The 18,745-nt window shown below is 43.8% G+C and overlaps 1 protein-coding gene across 6 annotated transcripts in view; it reads right to left on the bottom strand.

Annotated features, from left to right (window-relative positions):
- The window catches only part of CNOT4 (CCR4-NOT transcription complex subunit 4), a 623,322-nt gene that overhangs the window by 37,156 nt on the left and 567,421 nt on the right, over positions 1-18,745 (bottom strand). For 4 of the 6 annotated variants that reach the window (XM_086952985.1, XM_086952984.1, XM_086952991.1 and 1 more), the window contains one exon: positions 13,848-14,060. The exons of the other annotated variants lie outside the window; for them this stretch is intronic. In XM_086952985.1, the coding sequence (XP_086809111.1) occupies positions 13,848-14,060 (213 nt within the window). The remainder of the gene's footprint in view (positions 1-13,847; positions 14,061-18,745) is intronic. 6 annotated transcript variants of the gene reach the window in all.

Genomic DNA, 18,745 nt, shown 5'->3' with positions numbered 1-18,745 from the left:
AAATGTGTAATACAGAAGTTGCCAAGTGTCAACAGTTGGTGGTTAATGTTTGAGGAAAGTGACAGAATATGAGAACACTGGCCCTATTTCTTTAGGTGTGGGCTATTGCAGTGCCAGTACCAAAAAGACCCAATATGAACAATGCACACAGTAGACAAACAATGGCTTTCTTCAACCTGACTACTCAGCCTTTGGTTTGAGACTTTGTCAATCACATCTTGACTCATCACATTGGAGTTTAAATGTATCCTGCCGCCTTCATGCACTACATGAGGGTCCAATTTTACAACAAACGCCATGTCCTGTCTTGTCTCATGCTCAGGTGCCAACGTTGCATGCATTAAAATAGTAAACCCAGACCTGTTGGTTTCGTGAATGTTGTTTTCTAAAGGTAACAGTATCATGTTTGGTAAAATCCTTATGTCGGTTTTAACTTGTTTTCCTGCTTTTTCTTTGTTGTAATATTTTACTGTGTCCGATTTCTAAAGCGAATAAAGAGACATTTCCATACTCAATACTGGAGGCTAGACACTTGACGAAATGACTAGTAAGGCTGTGTCATATTGCAGCACACCTCACCTCAACTATCTCCAGTAAAGCTTGTTAGTCTTTTAACCAGGAATACTATAGGAATTTCCTGACAGGAACCACTAGAATTTCTGTGGAATAAAATTTCAACCTCATATATCACCTGACCGTGATCTTGACTCTAGACAGTCCTGGTGAACTTCGAACATGACCTTAGGACACCAGCTTTAATAGCACAAGCTCGCCCAGTGTGGACATCATCCTTACAAGCCTAAAGGTTATGTGATTCTGACCCGCAATTGGTAGTCGCCATTTGATCTTCACTTTTCTGTCCAAAATTGGTGACAGCTCTAACTACACTAACTCGCCCTGACGAAGTTCCTTAAAGGCAAATGGAACGAAACGCGTTGGCTGTGCCTATGTCTGATGAATACTATTAAATAAAGAAGAAGATACTCTAATACACCATTTTCTATTGACTCTAATTGTGTGCACCTTCCATTTCGTGTTTGTATGTTTCTCAAAAGGTAAAGTGACAAGAATGGCAGATGTTCTTTAAAGAATGCAGAGGTTCTCTGTGCTAAGTAATGAAACAAAGCACTTCCACAATTTGCCTTAATGTTTAGGGTACCTTCCCTGAGGTGGGAGATGGATAACCATACAGGCAAAGCAACTCATAAATTATCAACCAGTGGGTAGGTACTGCAGATAGGAGTTACTAGAAGCGGAGAGGCAATATATCAGGTGTTGGCAATGCCTAGTGGTCTAGCAACCATGGCACAAATTATTTGCAGCTACGAACTGGTGGAGTCGAGACAAACCACAAGGCTTCAAGTTTCGTGATTTCACCGTTGCCAAGATGGTTGGTTCTTTATAAGAGGCCTCTAGTGAGAATGCAATAGAACAATATGAAAAAGAAAAAAAATAAGATGCATTTGTAAAATCTTCAACTATTCCATGTAAGTAAAAAGAAATTATATATCATGTGATCAAGGTCCAGGTCGGACCGAAACGCGTCATGACGGCATGGGATGCAGGGCAGAAAACTGAATAAATGAAAAAGCACAAAGAAATTGGGTCCACGTGTCTATCCGAGTCCGTGTTGCTTCATTGGATTCCTGATGGATAGAGTACTGATATATATATATATATATATATATATATATATATATATATATATATATATATATATATATATATATATATATATATATATATATATATATATATATCTCTCAGCTCCTTTTTCTCCGTATTCCCCAAAGAAAACAAGCACTCGCGGGAGGAGGATCAATCGGTTTTATTACTGACCCTCTGAGCACCAGACGTGTTTCGGCTACTGCCTTTGTCAGTGGTGTATATCAATGATCGAAGGTGTCCACCTTTGAGTAGCACGCAAACAGCAGCGCGGAGTATGCACCACCCCGGTACCCTGGGGGTCACTACAGTGAAGCAGCAGTCGTACTTGGAATCGAGGACGGGCCCACTTGTGGAGTCCATACAGGACTTGATTGTGTGATTCCCGGACCACACTTCCCAGACTGCACAGTCTCATTTGAGCCTCCCATCGGTGGGTGTGTTATACATAAAATGGGGAAGTGGGTCGGCGGTTGCGCACACCGCTTCCGTTAAAGCCCCTGAAGAGAAGCAGATGGAGCTTCGAAACACGTCGGGCAGATCCCGTACGGAGCGGCGTCTACGAGTGGAGACCAGTCCTCACCTATACATAAACCAAGCTGTTGTTCGCGTGCTACTCAAAGGTGGACACCTTCGAGCTTTGATTTATACGCGGCCGTCCAGCCGCGGAGTATGCACCACCCCGGTACCCTGGGGGTCACTACAGTGAAGCAGCAGTCGTACTTGAAATCGAGGACGGGCCCACTTGTGGAGTCCATACAGGACTTGATTGTGTGCTTCCCTGACCACACTTCCCAGAATGCACAGTCTCATTTGAGCCTCCCATCGGTGGGTGTGTTATACATAAAATGGGGAAGTGGGTCGGAGGTTGCGCACACCGCTTCCGTTAAAGCCCCTGAAGAGAAGCAGATGGAGCTTCGAAACGCGTCGGGCAGATCCCGTACGGAGCGGCGTCTACGAGTGGATCCCCGTCCTCACCTATACATAAACCAAGCTGCTGTTCGCGTGCTACTCAAAGGTGGACACCTTCGAGCTTTGATATACACAGAAAAAAACATAGGTTTTACGGAAAGTTATAGTTAGTTCGACATTTCACTCGTCCAAAACCAGAGATATTCCCCTGTTATAGTTAGTTCAGCTAACTATAACTCGCACCCCCGCAATTCACTGCTGATGACGTCACATATTACATCACTCATGACATAGTCAGTGACATCACTGATGACATCTCAAATGATATCACTGATGACATCCAGTGACTGTGTGTTTCTGTAAAGTTTAAATATGTTTAATATATATATAGGGAAAGGCGTATTGAAGACTGAGTGGGTGTTAAGGTGTCTGAATGGATGATTTAGTAGGTGAGTGACTGACTATGCGAGTGATTAAAAGTATTAGAATGAATGCATGGGTTAGTTACTAAACTGTGAAAATGTCTGTATCCGTCTGTCTGTTGGTTTGTAAGCGGCTACATGAGTTTGTGAATAGCTACATGAGTGTCTATGTGGGTTATTGATTGGTTGGCGGAGTATCTGTATGGGTGCCTGAGTGTTTGTGTGTGTGTGGGGTGTGTGTGACTGCATAGATGTGAGTAGGTGATTCACTGCGTGCATGGTTTCAAGCAGGCATCTGTGATGGACTGTATGGGTGGGCGAGTGTGTGTATGGGTGTGTTAGTAAGTGAATGTATATCTCTGCTACATGTGTGAGTAACTACATATGTGAAAGGCAGTATATACGTGTGTTGGAGTATATAAATGACTATAAGTGAGAGTGTGTGATTATGAGAGTGGCTGTATGGATGAGTGTGTGCTTGTAACAGTGATTGTATAAGAGTGAGAATGTGCTAGTATTTGTATGAGTAATTGAGCTGGTGTGTGTATAACTACTGTATAGGTGAGTAAATGGCAGTGTAATACATTATTTACATGACTGTCTAGGCGTGTGAGTACCTCTTTGGAGGAGTGGTGGTGTGTGAGTGTCTATATAGGTGTATGAGTGCATATGATAGTCCTGTACTGAGTGACCATAAGTATGAGTGACTGTACGGGTGAGTGAGTGAAAGTGTGTGTAAACCTAAGAATCAGTGAGTGGGTATGTAGTTGTTGGAATGTATTGTTTTGAGAATGGCAGCCTGTAATTTAGAGTGGGTGTATCAAAAGTTATATTAGGATGTGAGAAGATGCATGAAATTATCACATGGATGATATCAGTGATGTCACTGACCAGGTCATGAGTGATGTAATATGTGACGTCATCAGCAGAGCATTGCAGGGGCACGAGTTATAGTTAGCTGAACTAACTCTAACGGGGCAATTTCTCTGGTTTAGTACGAGTGAAATGTCCAACTAACTATACCTTTCCCTAAAACCTATGGTTTTTGTTTCAGTGAATTTCTAATGTTTTTTAAATTCTAATTTCGAACTATAACGTGTCTGAAACCTATGGTTTTTTCAGTGAATTTCAAAGGTTTTTTAAATGCTAGTTTCTAACTATGCCTACAGAGGTAGGACATGTGAAGAAAGAAGAAAAACGCACAAAGAAGCAAAAGAAATTAAGAAAGAAGTAACAGAAGTCCACAAAGACGAAGAAAAGTGCAGGAAGAAGCAAGACGTGCAGAAAGAACCAATAGAGGAGCAGGAAGAGGCCTTGTTGCAAAATCATGCTGTGCCCACAACTTTTTCAGACGGGTACTGGTGGTAACTGACTGACTAACCAGGCCTAGAGCCAGTGCTATGCTAAAAGACTTAGAATACAGTGAAAACACCTACATACACTAGGGAATACTGTGTACGGGTATCCCTGTGATAAGCATGACTTCCTCTGTAAGGCCCTAGTACATAATAGGGCAGGGGGATTAAAACTACCTCTAACTCAGAGGTGCAGAAATATGCTACTTTAACTAGTAGTCGCGTTTGCAGAGTGGTGGATAAATGGTGCTGGGCGTCCAACCAACGCTCAGGTATTCCGCTGTACCAGGAGGGATTCTTGCCCCCCAAACTCCCTCAGGACTAAATTGGACTTCATCCCCCATCCCATAGTTAGCCACGAGGCACGTTTGAAGAGTGGTAGAGAAAGGGGGCCATGGCCTCCGAAGAAGTCTTAGCAATCTCACTGTGCGTGACTTACTGGAGGTAACAAAAGGGGTAGTTGGCCCCCAAAGACATCATTGGGGGCAAAGTTCCCAAACTATTACCTCCAGTCAGTCCCACATAGCAGCACTGGTAAGTACTCGTACCAGGCCACGCCCACTTTGCCCACCACTCTACAAACGTGCTCCCTGGTGCGCTCTTGGATGGCGATTGAAGTCCCCTTCACTGCTGGGGGTCCTTTAGGGGCCAACTAGCCTACCTTTTACCTCCAGTAAGCCCCACACAGTGGGATTGGTGAGAGATGGACAAAGGCCATGCCCCCTTTCTCCACCACTATGCAAACGCGCCCCCTGGCGCGTTGTAAGTTGGGGGATTAAGTCCCCTTGAATCCTGAGGGACCCTGGGGTCCAACTAGCCCATAAGGTACCTCCAGTAAGCGCCACAGAGCTGCGTTGGAGAGAGGTATAAAAAGGGGCGTGGCCTGGACCACCTCTCTGCCATGCAGTCCTGGGGCGCTCACTGGAAGCACCTGGTGGGCTAGTTGGACCCAAGGTATCTCAGGATTCAAGGGGACTTTATCCCGCAACTTAAAATGCGCCACGGAGCGTGTTTGCACAGTGGTGAAGGGAGGGGCGGGCCTGAGGTGACATGTGTGCAAACACGCCCTGTGGCGCCTTTTAAGTTGGGGAATTAATTCCATTTCAATCCTGAGGGCCCCTGGGGGGCCAAACTAGCCCACCAGGTACCTCCAGTAAGCGTCACAGAGCTGCTTTGCAGAGCGGTGTAAAAAGGGTGGCAGCCTGGAACACCTCTCTGCAACGCAGGCCTGTGGCGCTTACTGGAGGCACCTGGTGGGCTAGTTGGATTAAAGGGAAATTAATTCCCCAACTTAAAATGCGCCACAGGGCATGTTTGCATATATGTCACCTCAGGCCCCGCCCCCTCCCTTCACCACTGGACAAACGCGCCCCGTGGCGCGTTTTAAGTTGGGCGGTAAAGTCCTGTTAAATCCTGGCGGTCCCTGGGGTCCAACTAGCCCACGAGGTACCTCCAGTAAGCGCCACAGACCTGCATTGCAGAGAGGTGTAAAAAGGGGCGTGGCCTGGACCACCTCTCTGCAACGCAGACATGTGGCGCTTACTGGAGGTACCTGGTAGGCTAGTTGGCCCCTAGGGGCCCTCAGGATTGAAGGGGAATAAATTCCCCAACTTAAAACGATCCCTGGAGTCCAACTAGCCCACAAGGTACCTCCAGTAGGCGCCACAGAACTGCGTTACAGAGAGGTGTAAAAAGGGCGTGGCCACAGGGCGCATTTGCAGAGTGTTGCTGAGAGGGGGTGGGGCCTCCAGCACAATCACATGTTTTTTAAAATGTATTTTCTAAGAAGGGGGGCTGTGTGGGCCCCCTTTTTACTTTTTTGGGCCCCTGGGACCCCACCCCCAGGGTCTGACCCCCATTTAAAAAATAAAAAATGTATATTAACGGGAAGTGGGCCTCGTGGGCCCCCCTCCTGTGGCCTATTCCGGCCCCGGGGACCACATCCCACGTGGTATGGCCAACATTTTTTTTATTATTATGGAGGGGGGCTGCGTGGCCCGCCTCCTAAGGCCATTTATGGCCCCTGGGACCCCATCCCCGGGGCAGGCCTTGCATGTTTTTTTAAAATGTGTATTAATATTGGGGAGGGGGCCGCGTAGCCACTCTTCAGGGCCACTCCGTGCCCCGGGGACCCCATCCCCCCGGGGCCTGGCCTCTCGTTGGAGACCGTGGGGGGGGGGGGGGGGGAGGGGGGGGGAGCCCCAATGCCTCCACGGTCCAAGCCGGCTCCCCGCCTCCAGCGGGAGCCGGCATTGCTTTTCCACACGGGGAGCTGCTAACATGCAGCTCCTCGTGTGGAAAAGCAATTTGGTTCGGATTTTGGAAGAGAGAGCAGGTTTCCTGCTCTCATCCAAATCCAAACCACAGTTTGCTATGGCAGGGTGGGAGCCCCGAGGCTCCCACCCTGCAATAGCAAACAGCAGTGTCCCGGGGTGCAGGAGCCTGGTCTGGGGGTGGCGGTCCCCAGGGCCATCACTGGCTCCATGAGGGGGGCCGGGCGGCTCCCCTCCCATTCAAAGCAAAGCCCCGGGGGATGGTGGTCCCGTAAAGGACCCTAATATGTACATTTTAGTGCCCCGGGGAGGTGGCCGTCCCTGGGGCGTGGTGGGGGGCTTAAAGTTTAATTATTTATTTTAAAAGCCCCAGGGGTGGTGGTGAACACGCGCATGCCAAGGAAACCGAGGACAAGATGGCTGCCAACACTTCCTGGTTTGGAGTGTTGACAGCCAATTAGAATTAAGCTCGTGGTCGGGGAGGGTGCGCGGATCCACTGCGCCTCTATATATCCAAACTTTTATTTTTTGATTTTTTTAAGCAACTACTGAATGATTTACACCATTAACAAAAAGGTCTCTTTCTGAACCAAGGGCTACCTTTTTGCCAAATTTGGTGTAATTCCGTTCAGCAGTTCGGGCTGTAGCCATGTCTAAAGTTTCCTATGGAAAATAACATGGAGAAAACACGTTTTGAGACCCCCTTTTTTCTCGGCCTCCGCTTGGTGAATCACCCTCAAACTGTCAGGATAGGAGCTGACCGGAGCAGGCCACAAGTTTTGAAAATTTAGCGAAGATTTGTCAACCGGCACCAATGATATTGGTAAAAGAAAAACACTTTTCCTATGGAAACTAGGTCCTAACTATAACTGTCTACTGGCGTCCACCATATATACATAGCCTAAAGTTATGATGATGCTCCAAAATAAAATGCACAAACCAGAAGAGTAAACATCACCATTCAGAAGTCAAGACAATGCGGCAGCAGTCGCACAAACAACAAGATCTTGAAAATAAGGTGAAAGGAGATTATGAGCTAGGAGCAAAGCAAGCAACCTGCAAATTGTACGGATGCATTGAAAATTCCAAGACTCTGGGGTTGAAAGGATAATGCGAGATGAGGGACACAGAACAAGGTAGCAGGACAGATGCAATGCACCGTATATAGCAGAAGAGCATCGATACCATTATACATAGAACCTCCATAGGGAGGAATGAGCCAGTCTGAGGAAACATTTTATCCCACAAGCGTGGGATTTATTAACGGAAGAGTTTAAGGCTTTCAATTACGATCGACCTCCATAGACTCACAGTGACTCCTTTATGGATATACTGCACTGCTGATACGTTATTTAGAACCCAGGTTGATATATATGTATCTTTACAATGGACTCTTAATTCCATATCGATTCATTTTTCTGCCTTGCGCCTCAATTTTATGGTCACTTCTATTGGAATGACCTGCTAAGTATACTGGTCATATTGGACTGTTAGCTTGCGGGAGGGTTAGTGATTGGTTGGAACACATGGTTGCAGTTCATTTTATGTAATGCTAAATGTGGCTACTGGAGAAATCTGCTCAATTATTTGTATATGTTGAAACGTGTAATCGAAAGATTACTAAGAAAAAACTAGTCAAAAAAGATCCCATTGTACATGTAAGACTCATAAAGGAGTTTAATAATCTTATAATGGGTAGAAGGCTGGTGAACTGGAAGTATAACTAGTCAAAAAATATCCCATTCTACGTGAAGATTGGTAAAGGAGTTCAATAACCTTGAGATGGATAGTAGGCTGGTACACCGGAGGAGGAACTAGCCAAAACATTTTCAGGTCCAAGTTTTTAGGAATGTCATTCATCTAGAAAAAAAAAAATCGAGAACTACTGCGGTGCCACACATATTGTGCTCTTTGGGGCCTGCATAAGAGAGGCTACAATAAAAGTGTAAGTAATATACACCTTTGCAGCTGATACAAATCAGACTATAGTAGGAGTGAAAAAAGGGCCTTAGTTTAGAAAATAATGATGGATGATCCAGGAAATAAGAGCACCGTGCAAATGCAGGCCGGTACAATCACAGGATTAGAGCCCAAAAAACTGACTGGCAAAGCAGAATGGTAAGAGATGCCAGTTGTTGCAGTTATCCGACATGGATTTAATCTTGGCATCAAGACACCAGAAGATCTGCTGTGTGACTTAAAAATGCAGTAACCCTAGTGAGAGGTATTAGCCCTGACTGATGCAGTGAGAGGCATATTCGGTAGAATTAAGAGGGCTGTGCCACCACTGTTTGGATCACTATAAACGTCTCATCTGGAATATTATGTCCAACTCTTGAAGCAACACCACCTGAAGTATGGATTAATGTAAAGGTCCAATGTGGGAGAGGTTACGAATATTAGATGTGTACACCATTTGAAAAGAGGTATGGGAGGGTGTGGTAGATATTACGCTTCATGAAAGGGCATTCATACAATACAAGATGCCTATTTTTTCAGTGATGGGACTAAGTCAATACTAGAATTGAGGCAGCATTGGAGAAATACAAACAAATCAAAGAGGGAGAAAGAGGTAAGAGATGGGTTTACTTAGTCTCCCAATTTATTACAAATAATCAAAGAAAGTGAACCAAGGTATAAAACAGTGTTCATGAAAGTATGTAGAAGACTTCATTCAAGTGTTCAACCTCAAAGCAGTATGTTTTGACCCACTAGGGTTGATTTTGTGGGTAGCATCATTATCGGGTGCTCTTCAATTGAGTGTTGCATTCTCCAAGTGAAGGAACGTTCTCTTTCCTGGAGGTCCGCTGTCTGCTTGGAGGCAGTGGTGAAGTAGGAGGTGAATTTAAAATTATCTACAATCCCAGAGGAGAACTAGTTTTAATTTTGACAAAACAAAATGGGAAAAAGATAAGGTTAAAAACAAGAAGCAATGTTGTTAGGAAGAATATCTTTTCCCATACATCTGAGGTGTGATGTCTGATCGACATAATTCAGTTGTGAATAGCCCTGGTGGGTATGTGGCTTTAGTCAGGCCCGGGTGAAATGGTAGCCCTCAGATTTTGAAGGAACCTATGAAATGGGCTTACCTTACATGTATCTTTGTCCATCGAGTTGCTCATACACACACATGTCGAAAATATAAGCCTGAAAGAGGACTGAAAAAGATAATACACAAGCACAAGGAGACGCCTAAAAGCCACAAGAGGGAATGTATTTGTGCATGAAATAAATCCAAAAATAAAGAAAATTCTGAGGTGAGTACTCATCTTACAATAACCAGGTGACATGCTAGAATATACCTTTACTAAAGTGCATATATTTCTTCTTAACCCTTGTGTATTAAAAAAAAATGACTATAAGAGGCTAATTGTGTCCTCTCAATTCTTGTGTCTTAAAAAATATAGTAATAATACGAAGAATTGTAGCTAACAATCACATCGTGGAACTGGATTTTTTAAGGTAAAAAAAAATATATTTGATCACTTGTCCATGCAACTTCAAATACATTGGCCTAACATGCAGAAACAAATATATGGATAGGTGAACACCGGAGCAATATTAGATGGCGAAGGATAATAACGAAGATGAGCAACCACTACCTATCTGCCAACCACACAGAAAATGATCTTCATAGGACTGTCCTGGAGATACTGAATGACAAAAAGGACGCACAACGGGTACTTCTTCAAAAAGAATAACTGTGGGTGTACTGCCTAAGACTCTTCGATGAAGGACTTAACGACAACATCCCATGGCTTTCAGTTATCAATGAAATACATCAATATCTGAAGAGCCACTCTTTCTTTACAGTAACTTATTCTGCGCTTTAGCAAAACTTAGGATACACCTCTAAATAGAAATCAACAATAAGAACACAAATGGACTCTCTGTACCTATGACTTTGGTCACCTTTCACATAACTTAACTGAATACCATGTGATAGGTTTAGAGTAATCTCGCCCTATCACTGCCATCCTTTCCTTACTTTAAGAAATCTAGGATATATCTCTAAGCATACCAAGCATAAACCATCTAACCATTCAATTTATGATTCTCTATTTAGGCCTTAACTCAAAATAGGTACTTTTACATACAATAATACTACCTTTGCAATCCGTGCCGTCGTTTTATGCACTATGCCAAAAACGGGTTATAAGAAATATTATTTTTTAACCTTTTCCCTGAATTTCTTTTGCCATAATATAAAAAATATCGAATCTTTGATATTATGAGCTATATAATTTTTTCACATTATTTTTGCATACATCACTTCTCAGTTTATAAATGTGCCTGCTCTCATTTTTCTAACCTCCTTTCTTAACCTGGTGTTGATAGTTTAGAGCCTTTTTTCACTTTCCATCCATTTGAATACTCACGATCGCAGAACCATTGGCATCGTTCTGCACATTAGGGCCTTTTTTTTATATTTAAGGCCACGGGGAAACCACTACTGGCATAATCTAAAACATTTAGCCCTTTTCTATAGAGTGACATGCAGCCTGCATTTCTCTTGATTATTCAGTCGCTGAGCGATATATAGAGCAGCGCTCTCCTGTTCTCATTGCCAATCTAGGACACTCGTATAAACAGTCACATTTTCAAGTGTCCAGATAAGCACCTTGTTCTTCCTTGATTATCCAGCTCTGGTTTTTCCTTGCTAATGAAACCTTGCCTATCCCTTCTTTTTATAATTCAGATGTGAACTGACCCGCAGGTCCTCCCCAACTCCATGAGACAATATCCTTTTTAATAAGGTACTTTTCAGTAATCTTGGAAAAAAAAATTACTCACATGTTTTTAAATGCACTATTTTTTATCTTATGAAACACAGTTCCACAGTACGAGTACGTTAGCTACAATTCCTCTTATCATTACTATCTTTTTTTAGACAAGGATTAAGAGGACAAAATCAGCCTCGTATCATTTTTTTGTTAATACACAAGAATTAATAAGTAATATCTGCACTTTACTAAAGGTACATTCTAGTATGTCAATGGGTTGTTTTAAGATGAGCACACCAATCCGGATTTTCTTTATTTTGGAATGTGTTATTTCGTGTGCAAATGCATTCTCTCCTGTGAGATTTTGCGCTCTCCTGTTGTGTTTTATTTTTTTCAAGCCACTTTCAAGCTTACATGTTTGACATTTCCACTTATGAGCAATTCCGTGGACACAGATGCATGTAAAGGGCGAGCCACTTTCATAGGTTCCATCTAAATCTGAGGGCTACCATTTCTCCTGGACCTGATGAGTCCAGACCCACCGGGCTATTCATGGCTGAGGCTGAAATATGCCGACCAGACATCACACCTCATATGTATGGGATAAGTAACTCTTCCTAACATTGCTTCTTGCTTTTACCCTTATCCATATCCCATTTTATTCAGTTGTTAAAATTAAAACTAGTTTCCCTCTGGGATTGGAGATAATTTTACATTCACCTCATACTTCACCACTACCTCCAGTAAGGAGGACGTTCCTTCACTAGGAGAACAGGACACTGAATTGAAGACCCGATGATGATGCTACTCATGAAACCATCCCAAGTGGAGCACAACATACTGCTTTGAGGTTGAACTCGTGGATGAGGGTCTTGAATGAAGTCCTCTACATACTTTTTGGAACACTCTTCGAAGTATTGTCAGATTTTATTTTCATGGAAATGGTATTAAATACAGGAAATAATATCCAAGGGACTTGAAGAGAAAAAAACGAACTGTATAATAATAATGCCACAAAGAGGCAGTTCAACGACAACAGCATTGAGTAAGTAAGTGTGCATTGTGGTTCGAGAGAAAGAAGAAAAACAGTGAAAACTGAAAAGATTTTCAAGCCGTAATCAATCAGTCCAATTCAATAGTTTTATTACTTTTGAGACATGTGAGAAGGTGTAGGTGGTCATGGGAAAGTTTATGTTGTTGTGGAGTGGGCGACTGATGAAGACACCCTCTGTACATTTCTTCAGTGACTAATTTGAACCAGTGGGAGCCACCAACACTCATTTTTCAGGATTGCCACTTATTTTTCCTCATCAGATATTTATCCAGAGCAAGAGAGGGAAAGACAAATCGGAAAGCCAAGGAAGGGAAACACTGAAAAACATCACAAAGGGAGAAAGCAGGAACCTGCAAGAGAGGGATAGAGGGGCAGAGAGTATCTGGTGGTGGATTAAAGATGAATGAGGTGGTTTGAGACTCTGGATCCTTGGTATTTAATGCTCAAACGTTAACTTTCACTGGCCATCGGCTTCTGAGCACAGCTTCAAGAATCAGCACTCATTATTTTACAAATGTCCTTCTCCAGGAGCAGTGTCAGATTCTTGTGTGAATAAAAAAAAAAATCCCACAAAAAACCCTGTAAAATGTGCCTGGTGCAAACCAGATTTTCACATATCTAAATCTGGTGCAGGCCTCTTAACCACAGCTAGAAAGGAATTGTGTTACATAGTTTGGTGCACAACAAAAGCATGATCTAAAATCTCGGTCCTGAAAAGAGCCTGCATAAGGAGTAGTTTGCCAGAAAAAAAACCAGTAAAATTTACCAGGAGAAAAACCATTAAAATGTAGTTGATTTAAACTTCATTTGTACAGATATAAATCTGGTAAATGCATCCTAACCATGGCTAGAAAGAAAGTGTGTTCCATAGTTTGGTGTACAATGAAACACAAAGATTACCTCGACTCTCAGCCCCCAAAATAGCATGTATTAGGAGTGGCTTGCCAGATGAATGCCTAAAGTGGCATCAGTGGACAAAAACTGGGTTCTAGCCTCTATTGGAAGCAAGTAGAGACCTGCCTAGGCAACTGATAAACAGTCTTTGTGAAATACTCAATGTAATGACTCATGACTGATGGGTGGCTTTACCGTCTTTCCTGTTGTTCCTTTAGAACCAATAATTGCAGGCGATTAATTTATGGATAGGTTGACGCTGGACGGTGACAAACAACAAGATAAAAAACACCAGGGCTTTCAAAGACCAGAGTAGGAGCAGAAAACACCAACGCACGGCAGTAAAGCTCCCAATATTTCGAATTCCAAAGAAACCAACCATCAGTAACAAAGGCTACCTAAAAACTAAAATATCCACATACAAGCATTGCATTATTGTAGCTGTCCGATGAAGCCTAGGAAGCAAAAGATATAACCGCCGAGCAGGAAAAGACAGAGCTAGGGACGTGCTGCCAACATAGGGCCAGAGCAGATGGAAAAATGGTTACCTGTGATGATGGCGGGATCCATCCAGCTGCGGGGGTTGTCCCAATTCAGGCTGTTGATGATTGTAGTGTTGGACGTAGGTGCACTGTGGTTGGTGTTGGAGGGGGAGGGCGCATTAGGCTGTCCACCAAAGTTGATGTTAATGTTCGGTAGTAGTGCCCTGAGCCCGTCCTGCCATTCCTTCATATTTAAACCCTCTATAGAATTGCTGTGGTCTGGGAGGTGTACCAACAAAAAAAGAAAAAAATGAAAAAAATCATAAGTGGAAGTTACAAAAAGACATTCTTCTGTGGAGGACATTAATGGGGAAAAAATTCTACACAATATTATAACTCATCTGCCTAGCACAGAATGAGGTGTGGTACTGTGTATCTCAACACTCAGCCCTACGTCTAGGATTCTGAGGTTTAGGTAAAATCCCAAAGTGGTTTTGAGGCATGTATGGGGCCAAGTGCTATCTTTAAATGGTCCTTCTGAAAGAGCATGGCAAACAATGAAAATTTACTGAAAAATCAAGTCTAGGTCATTTTGACTAGAGTGTCTTAGAAAGCAATACTAATATTCCTGCGAAGTGTTCGAGTAAGTTGAATCGAAAAGTCATGATATAATTGGAGGAGCAGATCTGGGGCAGGTGCTCACGACTGTCAGGTGATGCAGTAAAGGCAACTTTATGGCACGAAAGATGTTAAAACATTCCACTAAAGATGAGGAATTAAATGTCCACAAACCTTTACAACAAGGATACGGATATCTTTTCATAATACTTCAGTTTTATGACCATGTTTTTTGCTGGTTTCACTGTAAATTACATGCTTTTCTCCGTCAATCACCCAGGGCCATGGGAAGCTAATTAGGATACTAAATAAATCCATTTTACAATATCCAGTCACTGGATAGAAGCTAAAAGGGAGGTGAACAACAATGTGAGTAGAAGAGAGGATTTTTTACATATAAGCATTGCTTTTAAGATGACCTCCCATTAGGGGTCCCGCAGCAACAACTTTAGAGCTTCCAAGTGTCACTATAAGGAGACTGCAGGTAATGCTGAAGCAACATTAGTAGCTGGCAGGACCCAGGCACTGCTTGAGAGAGGCAATAGTCCAGTACGGATTCTACAGCGATACTTCCTGGGAATGCCTCAGTACTGCTTCCTGCCACTGCAGACACCTATGTCCAAAACCTCAGTACTGCTTCTGGCCTCCGCAGAAGGGGTAGCGATACCCATTTGAAAAAGCCTCAGTATCACTTCCTACCACTGCAGAAGGGCTGGCGATACCTACTGGGAACACCTCAGTACTGCTGCCCACCACTGTAGAAGGGCTGTTAATATTTATTGGGAATGCCTCAGTACTGCTGCCCACCACTGTAGAAGGGATGGATATATCTACGTCGAGGACCTCAGTACTGCCTCCTACAACTGCAGACGGGGTGGCGATACCTACAAGGAACATATCAGTGCTGCTTCCATACCACCGTAGAAGGGATGGTAATATCTACTGGAACACCTCAGTACTGTTTCCTACCGCTACAAAAGAGATGGCGGTACCTGCTGGGAACACCTCAGTACTGCTGCCTACCACTGTTGATAGGGATGAAGATCCGTACGTGGGACACCTCAGTACTGCTTCCTATCACTGCAGAAGGGCTGGTGATACCGAATGCAAACACCTCAGTACTGCTTCCTACCACTGCAGAAGGGATGGAGATACCTACGTGGAACGCCTCAGTACTGCTTCTTCCACTGAGAAAGGGAAGGAGATACCTATGTGCAACACCCCAGTACAGTTTCTTGCCATTGCAGAAGGGAAGGTGAGATCTATTGAGAACGCCTCAGAGTACCACATCCTACCACTGCAGAAAGCCTTGTGATACCTACTGGGAACACCTCAGTATTGCTTCCTAGTACTGCCCACTGCTGAAGAGATGGTGACATCTGCTGGGAACACCTCAGGATTGCTGCCTACCACTGTAGAAGGGATTGCGATGCCTACTTGGAACACTTCAATACTACTACCCACCACTGTAGAAGGGCTGGTAATACCACTGGGAATGCCTCCACCCTGCTTCCTGTCACTGCAGAAGGAATGGTGACATTTACTGGGAACACCTCAGTACCGCTTCCTACCACTGAAGAAGGGCTGATAATACCTGTTGGGAACGCCTCAGTATTGCTTCCTACCACTGTTGATGGGGATGGATATAGGTACGTGGAACACCTGAGTACTGCTTCCTATCAGTGCAGAAGGGCTGGAGATACTTACTGCAAACACTGCAGTACTGATTCCTACAACTGTTGAAGGGCTAGTGATAGCCCCGGTTCCAACATGGCGTGTGCCGATTGATTGGAGGGCTGTTGGGACGCACTTCCGCTTTCTCACAAGCTGGCGTCAGCGCTCCAGTCTTCATTGCCAGGGAAAGTATTTGAGGGACACCAAACGCGCAAGCGCAGCGGGCGCGCCGAAGACGTGCCAAAGGCAAGCCCGTCTGCGCTGGAACCAGGCCTAGGGCCATACCCCCTGGTCGCCAGCTTACAGGTGTCAAGAAGGCTTATTCAGGTCGGGAACTTTATCAGCTACGTCCACCACATAACCACACTTGTATACTGCTTGCACCTGATGATTTAATCGATACAAACTTATCTCAATGTCCTAACTGTGAGGTCAACCTTCCCATCAGCCCAAGAATTAATAGTGCCACCATGTGTGTCGGGGACATTAAAAGGGGTCTTCCCATAGTCGCCGCCCTTGGTAATGCTCGCTCTTTAAGCAAGCATAAGCAAGATATAGCTGATGTGATCACTGATCGTAATATTGATCTATTATTTATCACTGAAACATGGACTGACCAAGCTTCTGAGCCAGATTTGCTGGTAGCAACCCCGGAAGGCTACGCTCTCCATAGACAGGATAAAGTAAATAAAAAAGGAGGTGGACTAGCTATAATCTCACGTAGGAACCTCTCCACTAGAATACTACATGTATCTTCTTCATCAGCTGAAGCTATTCATTTCTGTATCCTATTTACACCTTGGCAAAGCTTTAAAGGAATGCTACTATATCGACCTCCGGGAGCAAGGCCTGGGGTTTTTAGCCTCTCTTAACAATATGGTGGAAGGACTGTTGGCTGAAGACTCCTTTACCATCTTAGGAGGCTTTAATTTCCATTTGGAAAATGTTTTTAATAATGATACCAATAAGCTTCTAGCAGATATAGAGACTATGGGTTTAACGCAGTTAGTTAAGAAGCCTACCCATGAGTCAGGTCAAACCCTTGATGGTATCTTCTCTAATTTTAAAAATATTGAGGTAACAAGCATTCTGCCTATGGTATGGACAGATCACCACACCGTAATCAGCTTGCTAACACATCAGCCTCTCCCCCAGAGGTGTTCAAAGCTTGGAAAAATATAAATAATGATCAGTTCAAAACCCTCCTTCATTCAACGCTTCCTGAGATTTCATCTGACCCCAATACAGCTGCCACTGAGTATGCAAACAGGCTACATAATGCGAATAGTTCATTAGTACCTAATAAAAAGATCTAAAAAAAATAGGAACTTCCAGTCACCACCTTGGTTCAATGACTCCCTCCGGGAACAAAAACAAAAGTGTGGAAACAGAGAAAGACATTGGTGTAAGCTCTACTCAAGCGAAGATAAACTGCGTTACAGGGAAGAACTCGCCAAATATAAAACCATGATTTTAGACGAAAAAAGTAAATTCTACACAGCACAAATTGAATCCGCCAAAAACTCAAACAAACAGTTATACCAAGTAGTCAATAAGCTTGCGGGTCCATCAACAGTGGCAGCCCCCACTCCAACATAATTGTTCCGTAATTCCCTAGCAAATTACTTCTATGATAAGGTAAATATGATTTACCAGGAATTTTCAGCACACCGAAACAATAATACCACATCTATTACCCCAACTCTCTTAGATCAGGTCTTTGGACAGTTTGAAACTATCTCTAGTGATCACATTGCCGAGGTAATGACCACCATTAAATCAGGATCAGCCACTGACCCCTGTCCACCTAAGTTCCTAGCCCCTATTATGGACCTAATAGCTCCAGTATTGGCAATTATCTGTAACACCATGTTCACAACAGGGATCTTACTTACTTGGAAACAGACCATTCTGAAACCTCTGTTAAAAAAATCTCACTTATACCCCGACAAGACAAAGCATTACAGGCCTATAGCTAGTTTACCGTTCCCATCCAAAGTGGCCGAGAAGGTGATGAACCAACAACTTTCCAAACATTTGGAACATTACCAACTGCTTGATGACACCGAATGTGGGTTCCGGAAAGCACACGGTACAGAAACAGCTTTAATCAAAGCCTCAGAAGATATAAGAACCATCATGGATCAAGGAGGTACGGCGGTACTTTTATTGCTGGACCTGTCAGCGGCATTTGACACGGTCGATCACACCATCTTGATCGACCGTGTCTCTGCAATGGGGGTACAAGACATGGCAAAAGGACTGCTGGCATCTTTTCTCTATAACCGCACCCAGGGAGTGACTCTGGGCACATTCTATTCAGCCCAATTGACACTGCCGTGTGGGGTACCGCAAGGCTCATCCCTAAGTCCGACACTGTTTAATATCTATGTGTCAGACCTATCAAGGGTCATTAAGACATATGGGATGGGCCTTACTTCACATGCGGATGACACCCAGCTGGTACTGGGGGTTCATAACAACGGAGAAAGGGTGGCAGCCAATTGTCAACAGGGCATGCTGTCCATCAGTGACTGGATGGCCAGTAATTGCCTTAAATTGAACTCCGATAAAACTGAGGTCATCATATTTGGCAAACTATCCCCTGCCTGGTACAGTTGTTGGCCATCTTCACTAGGATCTCCACCCAGCCCAGTTCCAAAGGTGAGAAA

This window comes from Lissotriton vulgaris, chromosome 1_2 (genome assembly GCF_964263255.1).
Source record: "Lissotriton vulgaris chromosome 1_2, aLisVul1.2, whole genome shotgun sequence".
Lineage (NCBI taxonomy): Eukaryota > Metazoa > Chordata > Amphibia > Caudata > Salamandridae > Lissotriton > Lissotriton vulgaris.
This window is presented reverse-complemented; position numbering and strand designations above follow the sequence as displayed.